Genomic DNA, 12,828 nt, shown 5'->3' with positions numbered 1-12,828 from the left:
ACACACACACACACACACACACATACACACACACACACACACACACACACACACACACACACACACACACACACACACACACACACACACACACACACACACACACACACACACACACACACACACACACACACACACACAATGTAGATTTGATGGAACCCAGTAGGCTAAGGAATCCATACACCAGTTGATTGACAGTTGAGAGGCGGGACCAAAGAGCCAGAGCTCAACCCCCGCAAGTACAACTAGGTGAGTTCAACTAGGGGAGTACACAGACACACACACACACACACACACAGGATACAGCCAGTAACAGCTATCTAACTCCCAGGTACCCGTTTACTGCTAGGTGAACCAAGGCATTAGGTGAAAGAGACTGTCCATTTATTTCTGCCTTGGCCGGTAACCGAACCCGGGCCCCTTTATACTACGACTCCCGAGCGCTGTCTTCTTGGCCATGTGTACTCACCTAGTTGCGCACACCTAATTATACTTGCGAGGTTTGAGCTTCGGCTGTTTGATCTCTGCTGCTAACCATCAATCAACTGGTGTGTCTACTCACCTAGTTGTGCCTGCTGGGGTTGAGTTTCGGCTCTGTGGTTGTGTATGTGTGTGTGTGTGTGTGTGTGTGTGTGTGTGTGTGTGTGTGTGTGTGTGTGTGTGTGTGTGTGTGTGTGTGTGTGTGTGTGTGTGTGTGTGTGTGTGTGTGTGTGTGTGTGTGTGTGTGTGTGTGTGTGTGTGTGTGTGTGTGTGTGTTTAACAGTCACCTGATCAGTCAGCCACTCCCTCTGCCACTCAATGTAAGAGACAATTTATTTTTTCTCCTTAAGGCAGCTTACAGATTGACTTAGTGATACACTGCACGACAAGCGAACGTTTCATGAGTGATCAAGAGAGCTGTGACACACTTGTCTCATTGATCGAGTACTATATTGCTAAACGGTTGTTATTGAGCCGGCATTGTCTTGGGTCGCCAAACACACTCGAATTGTTTAGTTGATAGAGTGCATGTTGGATAAGGGTATTAGAGATGCCGGTGAAGACTATTACAACCAAGATAGAACATAGTATGTTTGAGACCCTTTTTTTTTACGGAGATATTTAATGCAGGGCGGAACAGTTTTGGCTTAGAGAGTGTTGGCCCTCGCCAGTATAAGGGGTGTTGGTGCCGAAAATACCCCTGGGTGACGGGGCCTCTGAGGTCTCTACCGACCCTTGGGTCATCGTAGCTTACTCATGTACTCACGTTACATTAATGTTACCCACCTGCTTACGCCATAATAATAATAATTTATTTGCAAGAAGGTACAAATGAGTTGGTAAGATCACATAACACTGGTATTTTTACATTCATGCAAAGCCATTAAAACACATTCAGTCATCGTAATTTTTAAACATTCAAATACATGTTTACATAATTCAAGGATAGGTATAGTGTTGTGATAATGTTGGTGTTGAGGAAGTAAGATAGTATGAGCAGGGCTAGTGTGTGTGTGGGGGGGGGGGGGGTTGGTAAGTGGCGGCGGGTTGCTTTGGTGCGCCTGCGCTAATCCCCCATATGGCTGGGTGGCAGGCTCCCTCGACCATTTGGTGGCGCGCTGTGTGTGGAGGGAGACACGTAGCTCCCAGCCCGTGACTGTGTGTGTGTGACAGTGATAGCCATGACGAGAGCCAACCTCTGATCCCCCCCAAACATTTTCTTTCCCTTTTCTTCTGTGCTGTGTGGTGTGGTGATAGTCTGTGCAACCGGCACCATGTGTGAACACAGAGCTTGCTCCCATCCCCACTGGGGTATGCGTGTATTAAGTCTGAGTGTTTTAGTGCTTACTTTCTTCAGTCCGGTCTCTGCTACTGAAGGTAACGAAACAGATAGCGTTTTTGGAAATTGCGTCGACGGTCTCATTGTCCCGCTATGGTCGCCTCAGGACAATTTAACTATTGGTGACCGCGTTGCTCGTGCCATTGTTTACTTTGTGGCAATGGTGTGGCTTTTCATTGGTGTGTCCATTATCGCCGATCGTTTCATGGGTTCTATTGAAAAGATCACTTCCCAGGAGAAGGAAGTTACAGTGAAGAAGCCAAACGGTGAGACGCAGATCATAGTAGTACAAGTATGGAACGAGACCGTAGCCAACCTGACGCTCATGGCGCTGGGTTCCTCTGCTCCTGAGATCCTGTTATCCGTTGTTGAGATGTTCGCCACGAACTTCGAAGCTGGAGACCTCGGTCCAGGAACCATTGTCGGTTCCGCAGCATTCAACCTATTTGTCATCATTGGTATTTGTGTTTATGTAATTCCTGATGGCGAGGCGCGATACATCAAACATCTCCGAGTGTTCTTCGTTACAGCTTTTTTCTCCGTGTTCGCCTATATTTGGCTGTATTTCATCCTGGCTGAAATCTCATACGGTATTGTGGAGTTCTGGGAAGCGTTCCTGACCTTCCTCTTCTTCCCTATTACCGTTGTTCTGGCTTACATTGCTGATCGTCGTCTTCTCTTCTACAAATATATGACAAAGGAATATCGTATGACAAAGCGCGGAGTTATCATTGAAACTGAAGGTGCTGATGTGGAATTGGGGAAAAAAGATATAGGCGGTCCCTTGTATGACGAAAATGTGGACGAATCTGTTCGGGAATTTGAGGAACATCGCAAGGAATACATGTCTGTCATTAGAGAACTCCGTCAAAAGTTTCCAGACATCGCAATGGAAAATTTGGAATCCATGGCGCGTGAGGAAATTATTAACCGAGGCCCCAAGTCTCGTGCCTTCTACCGTATCCAGGCCACCAGGAAGCTGACAGGTGGTGGTAACATCATAAAGAAAACAAGAGAGGATATAAAGGAAGAAAAAGAAGATGAAGTGTTAGAGCCGAAAGACGAAGACACCATTCGTATATTCTTCGATCCTGGCCACTACACAGTTATGGAGAACGTGGGTACTTTTGACGTGACAGTTGTCCGCGAGGGAGGAGACCTCAACACCACTGTCCTCGTTGACTACAAAACTGAAGACGGCACTGCAAATGCTGGTGCAGATTACTTGGGTGCCGAAGGCACCCTGGTCTTCCTGCCCGGCGAAACCCAGAAAAACTTTAAGCTGGAAGTCATTGACGACGACGTTTTCGAGGAAGATGAACACTTTTACATCCGACTCTCCAACCTGCGGCTGGGCACTCCGGATGGTACTTCAGTGACTCACGCCCTCAACGGTGAGGCTGGCCAGCCCAACAAACCCATCAAGATGGAACTGGCAGCTCCATACGTCGCCACTATTATGATCCTCGACGATGATCACGGTGGTATCTTCAACGTCAATGAAAAGGACGTAGAAATTGTGGAGACCATTGGTACATACGAGTTGAGGATCGTCCGTTGGTCAGGTGCACGTGGCCGCGTCATCGTGCCCTACAAGACGGAGGACGGCACTGCCAAAGCCGGCAAGGACTACGAAGCGGCTGAAGGCGAACTGGTCTTCGAGAACAACGAAACTGAGTAAGTACAAGCGTCTCTACCTTTGCACTTTTACACCCAACTTCCCCATTTACACTTGAAATCTTACCAATGTAGAGTGTCATGTAGTTACAGATATATTATCACTAAGAGCATCTTAGCCATAGATAAAGTATCACTAAGCTCATCTTAATCATTTAAGTACACAAGAAATCTTAGCCACATACATGTTCGTCAAGGCCAAACAAAATGTCACTATGCCACCTGAATAGTAGTGTACAATTGGACTGTTGATACTGGGAAATCAGCTCTAGTTCACTTAGTAGTAAAATGGTGCCCAGGAGTTAGTCGACTAGTGTGTATAACATCCTGAGGAAGGTCAGTTTTTGACCTTGAGGAACCTCTAGAAGGTCAAGGTCAACCTCTAGAAGCATGTGTTCTGTTTCCGATAATGGGGAACCCATTAAAATCAGGACAATTTAATATAGATAACTATTTTGCGGTTCCTATTGTGGAAAAAAAAACGAAATAAATGTGTCTGAAACCTATTCGTCTTTGTTATTGGAAAACTTGATATTCGTAATGGTATGAAATTATGTTAATTTATTTTAGTTTAATTAATATGCTATGATGCTTTCCTTGAAATTTCTGAATTGTTCCAACGTTGATTAAAGGTTTTACCGATGTACAGGAGTTTTCTGACAGGAATAATTAACTTAGCTGGACAATTTAAAGGTAAACAAGAAACGGTGGAGAATTTTGTTGTTGAGAATGCTTTTGTGTTGCCACCTCTGCTGTGCAAACTGTAAACATTATCTGTGTGTTGCTATGTCGCTTTTGTATGTTGTAAACATCACTTGTATGTTAGCAGCTCGCCTGTGTCTGTTGTCACCTCGGTTTGGTATGTTGAAAACATCACCTGTATGTTGTCACCTTGGTTGTGTATTGTCACCTGAACTGTGTATGTTGTAAACATTACCTGTATTATATCACTTCGGCTGTGTTTTTTACCACCTCGATTGCGTATGTTGTCACCTCGATTGCGTATGTTGTCACCTCGATTGCGTATGTTGCCACCTCGCTTGCATATGTTGTCACCTAGATTGCATATGTTGTCACCTCGATTGCATATGTTGTTACCTCGCTTGCGTATGTTTTCATCTCGATTGCGTATGTTGTCACCTCGATTGCGTATGTTGTCACCTCAATTGCGAATGTTGTCACCTCAATTGCGAATGTTGTCATCTAGATTGCGTATGTTGTCACTTTGCTTGCATATGTTGTCACCTAGATTGCATATGTTGTCACCTCAATTGCGTATGTTGTCACCTCGATTGCGTATGTTGTCACCTCGATTGCTTATGTTTTCGCCTCGATTTTGTCTATGTAAAACATCACTTAATGTTGTGACCTCGGCTGCACATATTGTAAACACACGCGTTAGGTTGTCAACAGACCGATCGACAGCGAGCACTCTTAAGTTCCATTCTGACATGCAATTGACCTCAAAGTTCTTCGAATTTTTAGTATAAATATTAAATAATTAGCTAGTTTATATTTTCGGGACACGTAAATTGATATTAAGATGACTGCGTGTAAAACTATTAGCATATAGAGTGTTGATAAATTATATAGTTGTAGATAAACCATTTTACGATTGAACAGTTAGTATTCAAGCGAGAGTGTAGTGTGTCATAGAAAATGATGTTCAAGACTCCTGACAGCTGTGGTAAGTACCACATTACTGTGGTATTTACTGTCTGTAATTTCTCTATCACTGACTGCGGGGAAGCGATGTCTATATCTTCGTGTCCCGCCTTCTAGCTGTGTTGTGCCTGTTGCGTTATGATTTAACTATTCTAACATTCGAATTAATAGTCGAATTTGGTCCCAAAGTTGTGGATGGAGGTGGTTTCCATAACTTCTTTAAGTGCATTCCACTTGTTGACAACCGGGACAGGGGACGTGCGTTTCCTTATATTTATTCGAGTACTTTCAGCTTTCATTCATGCTCACTCGTTTTGCTTTCTCTCGCTTCAAAGGGCTCGACAGTACTGTAGTATCCGATACTCCACATCAATATGGTGACCAGCACTCTACATTTACATGGTGACCGGCATTGCACATTTCTATTGTGTTCATTACTCACTACTTCTGTGGTGTTCTGCACTTCACATATGTATGGTTTTCAACACGGCATGTTTGTAATATGTTGCCTTCCATACTTCTGTGGCGAAAAGTAATCCACATTTATGTACAGCATTCTACACTACTTTGGAATTCAGCGTCCCAGTCAGCTTTTATGTTAAGCGCCCCAGTCAGCAATTGTGTTCAGCTCCCCAGTCAGCTATTGTGTTCAGCTCCCCAGTCAGCTATTGTGTTCAGCTCCCCAGTCAGCTATTGTGTTCAGCTCCCCAGTCAGCTATTGTGTTCAGCTCCCCAGTCAGCTATTGTGTTCAGCTCCCCAGTCAGCTATTGTGTTCAGCTCCCCAGTCAGCAATTGTGTTCAGCTCCCCAGTCAGCTATTGTGTTCAGAGCCCCAGTCAGCTATTGTGTTCAGAGCCCCAGTCAGCTATTGTGTTCAGCTCCCCAGTCAGCTATTGTGTTCAGCTCCCCAGTCAGCTATTGTGTTCAGAGCCCCAGTCAGCAATTGTGTTCAGAGCCCCAGTCAGCAATTGTGTTCAGAGCCCCAGTCAGCTATTGTGTTCAGCTCCCCAGTCAGCTATTGTGTTCAGAGCTCCAGTCAACTATTGTGCTCTAGTCCACTAGATGAACCTGTACTGACTATGACTTCCTCATACAGTTAAAACTGACTATACTGAAGGACACAGCAGTCACTCATAAACAAAACACTGCCAGAACTTTGCTGCTCGACCCCTTCCTCTATTCGCACCAGCCCATGTCCCTCCCATCTTACATACGAGGTAATAACCAACGCTTCTGGTAGCCAAGGACCCCAGAACTCACGAGCAGATCAGAGATAACGTTAAACGTCACCAACATCAAAATGGTTGTACTCTGGGTGGTGGTTAAGGTATCGTGCCTGCTTAATCTTCCTTTACATGCACTCGTTGGTTGCAGCTAATTCTTCTACATCTCACTCACACTTCATTATCTTCTTAAAGCAGGGGGGTAGAAATAGCCTAAGCTACTCTATCCCTTTGAGATGTATTTATTGCTTATCTCAATAAACATACTTGAACTTGAACTTGAATTCTTAAAGCTGGTCACTTCTGTTCAAAGTTTAGTTGTTTAAAGCTCATCAGCCAACGTGTCCTTTCGAATAATACATATAATTTTGGTGTCATAATACCAAATAGACAAAATATCATGTACAATACATCATAGAAGCTCGCAAATTTGTACGTTTTCTATGCGTTGGTGCATCGGTTACTTTAGGTTAAGTTCGGGCAATTGAGTACAATGTTTTCTGACCGTTGTGATAATTCGAGAGGACGGACTAAGACAACGGAGCTGTTATCTGTTTGTTATCTTCACTCCGGAACTCTAAATTAGCCGCCAAGCTCACGCTACAACGTTCTGAAATTGTATTTATTTTCTAGTCTAATCGCCCAGTTTATTTCTCACGTAATTTCTCTCGCATAATTGTTGCATTTATTTGTGGTTCATTTATTTGCAGTATTGCTAATAGTTTTGCACTAACAAAGATTTTGGTTCAAATCACAGTTCAATAATACAATATTTAATTTTGTAAAAGATTATTATTTTTTCGTAATCTGCCACATAAAAACAGTTACACAAACTGCATATAAAACTAATCTATTATAAATACAATTATCAGGGGTATAACTTAGCAGCTAGTGGCAGATATATATCTTGAGAATAATGACCTCTCTTCACTATGATTTCATCACTAGCTTGAGTAAATGTCTCGTTGTGAGTTTATGAGTACTGTATATATATATAACCTGAACTCCCGGGGTGGTTAGCCTGAAGTTTTGCCAACTGGGCAGTAGGTGCTCACACGCAGTAAGGAGGCAGGAAACAACCAGACCACACATTAGAAGGTGAAGGGAAGACGACGTTTCTGTCCGTCCTGGACCATTCTCAAGTCGATTGTTGACCAGACCACACACACTAGATGGTGAAGGGAAGACGACGTTTCTGTCCGTAATGGACCATTCTCAAGTCGATTGTTGACCAGACCACACACACTAGATGGTGAAGGGAAGACGACGTTTCTGTCCGTCCTGGACCATTCTCAAGTCGATTGTCATAATACAATCGAGTTGAGAATGGTCTAGGACGGACCGAAACGTCGTCGTCCCTTCACCTTCTAGTGTGTGATCTGGTCAACATACTTTAGCCACGTTATTGTGACTCATCGCCTGAAACCAGAGTGTTACACAACCCGGCGCTTTTAAAGCTTCTCTGGAGTTCCACTAAGATAACCAACGGTACATTTCTTCCACGTTTGTGTTAGGTTGCTGTGAGCGGGCACAGCACAGCTGGTACGGTACAGCATGTACGGTACAGCTGGTAGCTCCGCAGACCTGCATCAGTATAGGATGAGGTTTGATTCATGGGCATCTAGGATTATAAAGTAGATATATATATTCACGATACTGGATCTCATGCCATATGTGTCTAATTATTCCTTAGAGATTCATGACTCTCTAAAATGTCACATAAGGTGATACATGTCAATGTTGCTGGCACGAATGGCTAACTAGAGGGCTTCATGGACAGGCATCACAAACAAGCCTTCGGTAAACAGTTTAAACGGCTTAATAGGAATAATCAGGCGGAACATAGGGTCGATATGTGTGTGTGGCGACCGTCAACGGAGTGAAATATTATTTTGCGAAGCTGTAAATTGTCATGAGATGAGAAGACTGCAAGTATGCGTAGATCAACGAACATCATTCAGTCATGAATACGTGAGAACTCCCTCAGAGTTTATGGTTAAAGCTTTGTATTTAAGGTAGAGGTCAATAATTTAAAGTTTTTGAATCATGCAGATCATTTGTTTGCTCAATTATTTATATATAATAAAGATAAAAAAGACATAAGCTGATAGGCTACTCTTAAGTCTTTATTATATAAGATTGATATCTATAGCTATGAAGCTTATCAGTCACGAACTTGCCATCATGTTGACCAATCCACACACTAGAAAATGAAGGGACGATGACGTTTCGGTCCGTCCTGGACCATTCTCAACTCGATTTTATTATGACAATCGACTTGTGAATGGTCCAGGACGGACCGAAACATCGTCGTCCATTCATTTTCTAGTGTGTGGATTGGTCAACATACTTCAGCCACGTTATTGTGACACATCGCCTGCCATCATATTTGTGTGTCTTGTGCAGTCAATACTAGGGAGAGTTAGCTTCTGTGACTGCATTGGCAATGAAGTCACCAATCAGTATTATGTAACTAATGAGTCTCGCATGTGGATGAAATGAGAAGATTCAATGTTCAACGATTAAATTAATATTCTCCAGAATTCAATTTTGATTTTGCAATCACTTTGAAGATTCCCGCGGTGAACCTTGTGGGGTAAGCAGCCAAACAGCTTACATTACTAAGGCGCCAATATCTTGCTCCTTAGTAATGTAACTAAGTAATGTAGTTACATTACTTAGTAATGTAACTTGTCATTTGTGGCTGCAAAACTATGTGAAGCGTATGTTCGTTTACACCTTCGGTATGCACCACTTTCTTAGATGGCCTGCCCATCTATACTGTATCTTACTTTTGGACTAGGAAGGGGGAACCCGAGCATGGTAACTCATCTGAAGCCTCGAAGCATCTAAGTTTTTTGGCCTGAATTTACTTGAAGGCCACTAACTTACTATTGGCTTCGGTGCGTAGGAGATTTCATGGGTTTACAACCTTGTGGGTGAAAGATATCTCCTAGTTTTTTATCCTACATTGTGGCTTGTTAATCTTGAAGCTATTGCCCCCTTGTGTGCTTGTATGTGTTACATCTGACCTTTTAAAGAAGTGGTCTGGATTAATATCCTCCAACTTGTTCAGTATTTTTATGGACTCGATGAGATCAGTCTTGTTATGTCAAGTTTGCAGTGTTGTTAGTCTTGGAGCTCTTAGTTTATGGCCAGCATACCCACAGTGGCTAACTTTATTTACAACTGCAAAAACAGCCATTATAAAACGAGACCAACCAACAGCAATTTCACTCCGAACATTCCTATCTCAAAGGCGTCACTCTATCAGCGATCGTTCATTTCTCGCACAGCTAACATCTGGAACATAGTCACATAACTTGAGTTCTTGAATTAATCTTTGATAATTATCCCAGAATGAAATCTTTTGCCAGTGGATGACTCGGGTATCAGTACACCAAACATAAATGAAGCACAAGACTAGAGAAAGCATGCATTTTTAAAACTACTTTATGATAAACCTGTTTCATGGCTCAAGCTTCAAAATAAGCTGAAATTATAATAAGTAAATTGGAATTTCAGGGTTAAGCCCATGTACCATATTTACTTAAATGAAAGACAACAGTAGAATGTAAAGGCAAATGATCGTGATTGTCGAGAGGGGAAGGAGGAGGGAGTGGAAGGGGAAGTGGGAGTGGGAGAGAGGGTCAAGGGGTGATGAAAGAGAGAGAGAGAAGGATAGATGAGATGAGAAGTGGGAATAGGACTAAAAGATAAAAAAACGGGAAAACACATTTTTAGTTAACCTCAGGGGTTACTTTTAAATATAGAACATATAAAGGATGCATTTTCCATCACAAACATTGCTGTTATTGTACCATATTCCAGAGAGGGAATATTTCTGAATAGTAACGTAGCAATCACGTAACAGAAGTGTGACGAAAACGGGTGACGGGAGCGGGTCTGGGTCTGACTCACCTAACTGTTCTTGAACGGAAATTGTGTTTCTCCTCCAGGTCTCCATCTCTCAATCTTCAGTCAACTAGTGTCCTTGTTTCTTGACACAAGGACACCGCCTTACCTACATATGAATCTCCGTATGGCGCATGCCTACACCACTTCACTTCCCAAATCGTCACTGAGTGATCGTTTACTGATCCTTGTGTCTCAGTTCGGTTCTTAGTTGCTATGTCTGTCTCACTGCTCTGTCCCTTCGTGTTTTGCACATGTCAAACTGCAGGCGATGAGTCACAATAACGTGGCTGAAGTGTGTTGACCAATCCACACACTAGAAAATGAAGGGACGACGACGTTTCGGTCCACAATCGACTTGAAAATGGTCCAGGACGGACCGATACGTCGTCGTCCTTTCCTTTTCTAGTGTGTGGTTTGGTCAACACATGTCAAATTGCTTTGCATTGTTTACCCTCTAAACTCGCCAGAATATTTTGAGCGATTATTTTGTCTCTCTTGTTTTCTTTTCGAGTGATGTGATTTTTGTCTTGTTTATTTTAGTGGCTGAGTCCCGCCCTTATGTCCCAGTTCCTTGTCTTCATATCTCTTCCCAGTGATGTATAGTCATACTGGCTTAGCGCTTAACATGAGATATTTGAAAGGAAAAGCTCAAAGCTTACTAATAGGAATCAAAAGTCATTTACTCAAGCTCCTCAGCTCTGGAAATCGTTTCGTGGAATACCTTTTAGACATTTCATAGCTTATTTTTTTTAAGACGAGATATGGGCTTCACGCTGGCACCAAATAGTCCAGAACTGGCGTGTGTGTGTGTGTTGTGGTCCACTGACTGATCCTTTGATCAGTCACCTGCTCCCTTTGTCGTTCATTATAAGACGCATGGGTTCATTGGTCAGGCAGGCAGCTCACAACAAGATGTAGTGATGCATTCTGTACGGACGTGAGGCCAGAAATACCACATAGGAAGGCCAAGTGTCGAGCGTGGTTGTGTTTTTCCTGTTGTTAGTTTGAAGGGGCGGGGGAGGGGTACTTACTTTTCCGCGCTCTGCTGTCTCTGCTGGTTGGGAAATGATGTGAGGGGTTGGGGAGGCAATCGATTTTCCGCGATTTACTGTGTCTGCTGGACGGGGTGGGGTCGGAGAAGGGCTAGGGAGGGATAATTGATTTTCCGCGGTCTGCTGGGTCTGCTGGTTGAGGAAGGAGGGATGCTAGTTGACTTTCAGCATTCTGCTGTGACTGTTAGTCAAAGAGGTGGATAACAGATGAAAGGAAGTCAAAGATTTTGGTGCGTGTGATGGTGGTCGACAAAGTTGGGATTTGGGCAGCTCCTGCTCCTCGAAATATCCTAATATCAAGACTTTTCTTTAATTTAATTCATTATTAATTGAAAGAATACTGCATATAGGTTAAATAATTATAGTATTCTCAAATTAAAACATATATATTAGTATTTTAGGCCCCTATTTCGAACAAGAATAAATCAAAATTAAATGCGCTAATGCAGACGAGGAGTTACAATAACATGGCTGAAATATGTTGACCAAACCACACACTAGAAAGTGAAGGGACGACGACGTTTTGGTCCGTCCTGGACCATTCTCACAATCGACTTGAGAATGGTTCAGGACGTACCGAAACGTCGTCGTCGTCCCTTCACTTTCTACTGTGTGGTTGGGTCAAAATAAATCCGATAATGTTTATGTGCTTTTCAGCAGGGAAAGGAGGAAGATCTCCAGCTGGGATATTTTGGATTATGTAGGAAATATTGACACAAAGAGATGGCTTACTGACAGGCATTTTAAATACAACTAAAGCCAGATCTATGTTGTATGAGCTGTGGTGTTTGCAGGGATTTTGATCCGGGATAACCCCACATGCTAAGGGTGTGCAAACTTCATGAAAATAGTTTATTTTAGTTATCTTTCAATTTGTCTTCTCATCATCCTAATATTGTTTATAAATTGTGCCAGTATCTGTCTCGCGCTCTAATGGTAAACTTCACTTTGTTTTTTTTAATAAATATCACATTTCTAATTGCTAGCTAAATGTTACTCATTTTATTCCCAAAATGTAAGTTTGATTTAGACTGCTGTTACACCCGTTTTGTCCTTCCATTATTGTAATGCTTTGTATAAGTTGTCGCGAGTAAAGTTTCTGAGTAACATACGATAGCCAAATCCAACCCAAACTTAACATACGATTACCCAGCCTAAGTTAACAATATATGCAGGTTGACAAATTTGATAATGAGCAATATGTGATATGCCTCTGTACACTTCATTTGCACCCTGTAGTGTAAATTAATAACAGTTACGACTGATAAGTTGTGATATATCGTATAGGGGTTACTTACGTTATATTAAATATATATAAGTAAAATTAGAGAGCGTGGATAATACAAATGGTATATTATTTCGAGCTTTTGGCTTTTAAATAAGATTCGACTTATCATTAAGTGAATTTACAGTAGAGGAATGTTAAAGAAAGTTACAGGGGGGGATAAGTACTAGAATTTGGGACTGCTACTAA

General features: G+C 42.4%; 1 protein-coding gene across 6 annotated transcripts in view; it reads left to right on the top strand.

Annotated features, from left to right (window-relative positions):
• Calx (sodium/calcium exchanger 3) overlaps positions 1–12,828 on the top strand; it is a 238,772-nt gene that overhangs the window by 18,333 nt on the left and 207,611 nt on the right. Inside the window, exon 1 of one of the 6 annotated variants that reach the window (XM_045737344.2) lies at positions 1,600–3,496. The exons of 4 other annotated variants lie outside the window; for them this stretch is intronic. In XM_045737344.2, coding sequence (XP_045593300.1) covers positions 1,755–3,496 — 1,742 coding nt within the window. In that variant the 5' untranslated portion in view covers positions 1,600–1,754. Of the gene's footprint in view, positions 1–1,599; positions 3,497–12,828 lie in introns of those variants that run through there. One more of the 6 variants, XM_045737346.2, reaches the window with a different exon arrangement.

This window comes from Procambarus clarkii, chromosome 28, assembly GCF_040958095.1.
Source record: "Procambarus clarkii isolate CNS0578487 chromosome 28, FALCON_Pclarkii_2.0, whole genome shotgun sequence".
NCBI lineage: Eukaryota > Metazoa > Arthropoda > Malacostraca > Decapoda > Cambaridae > Procambarus > Procambarus clarkii.
This window is presented reverse-complemented; position numbering and strand designations above follow the sequence as displayed.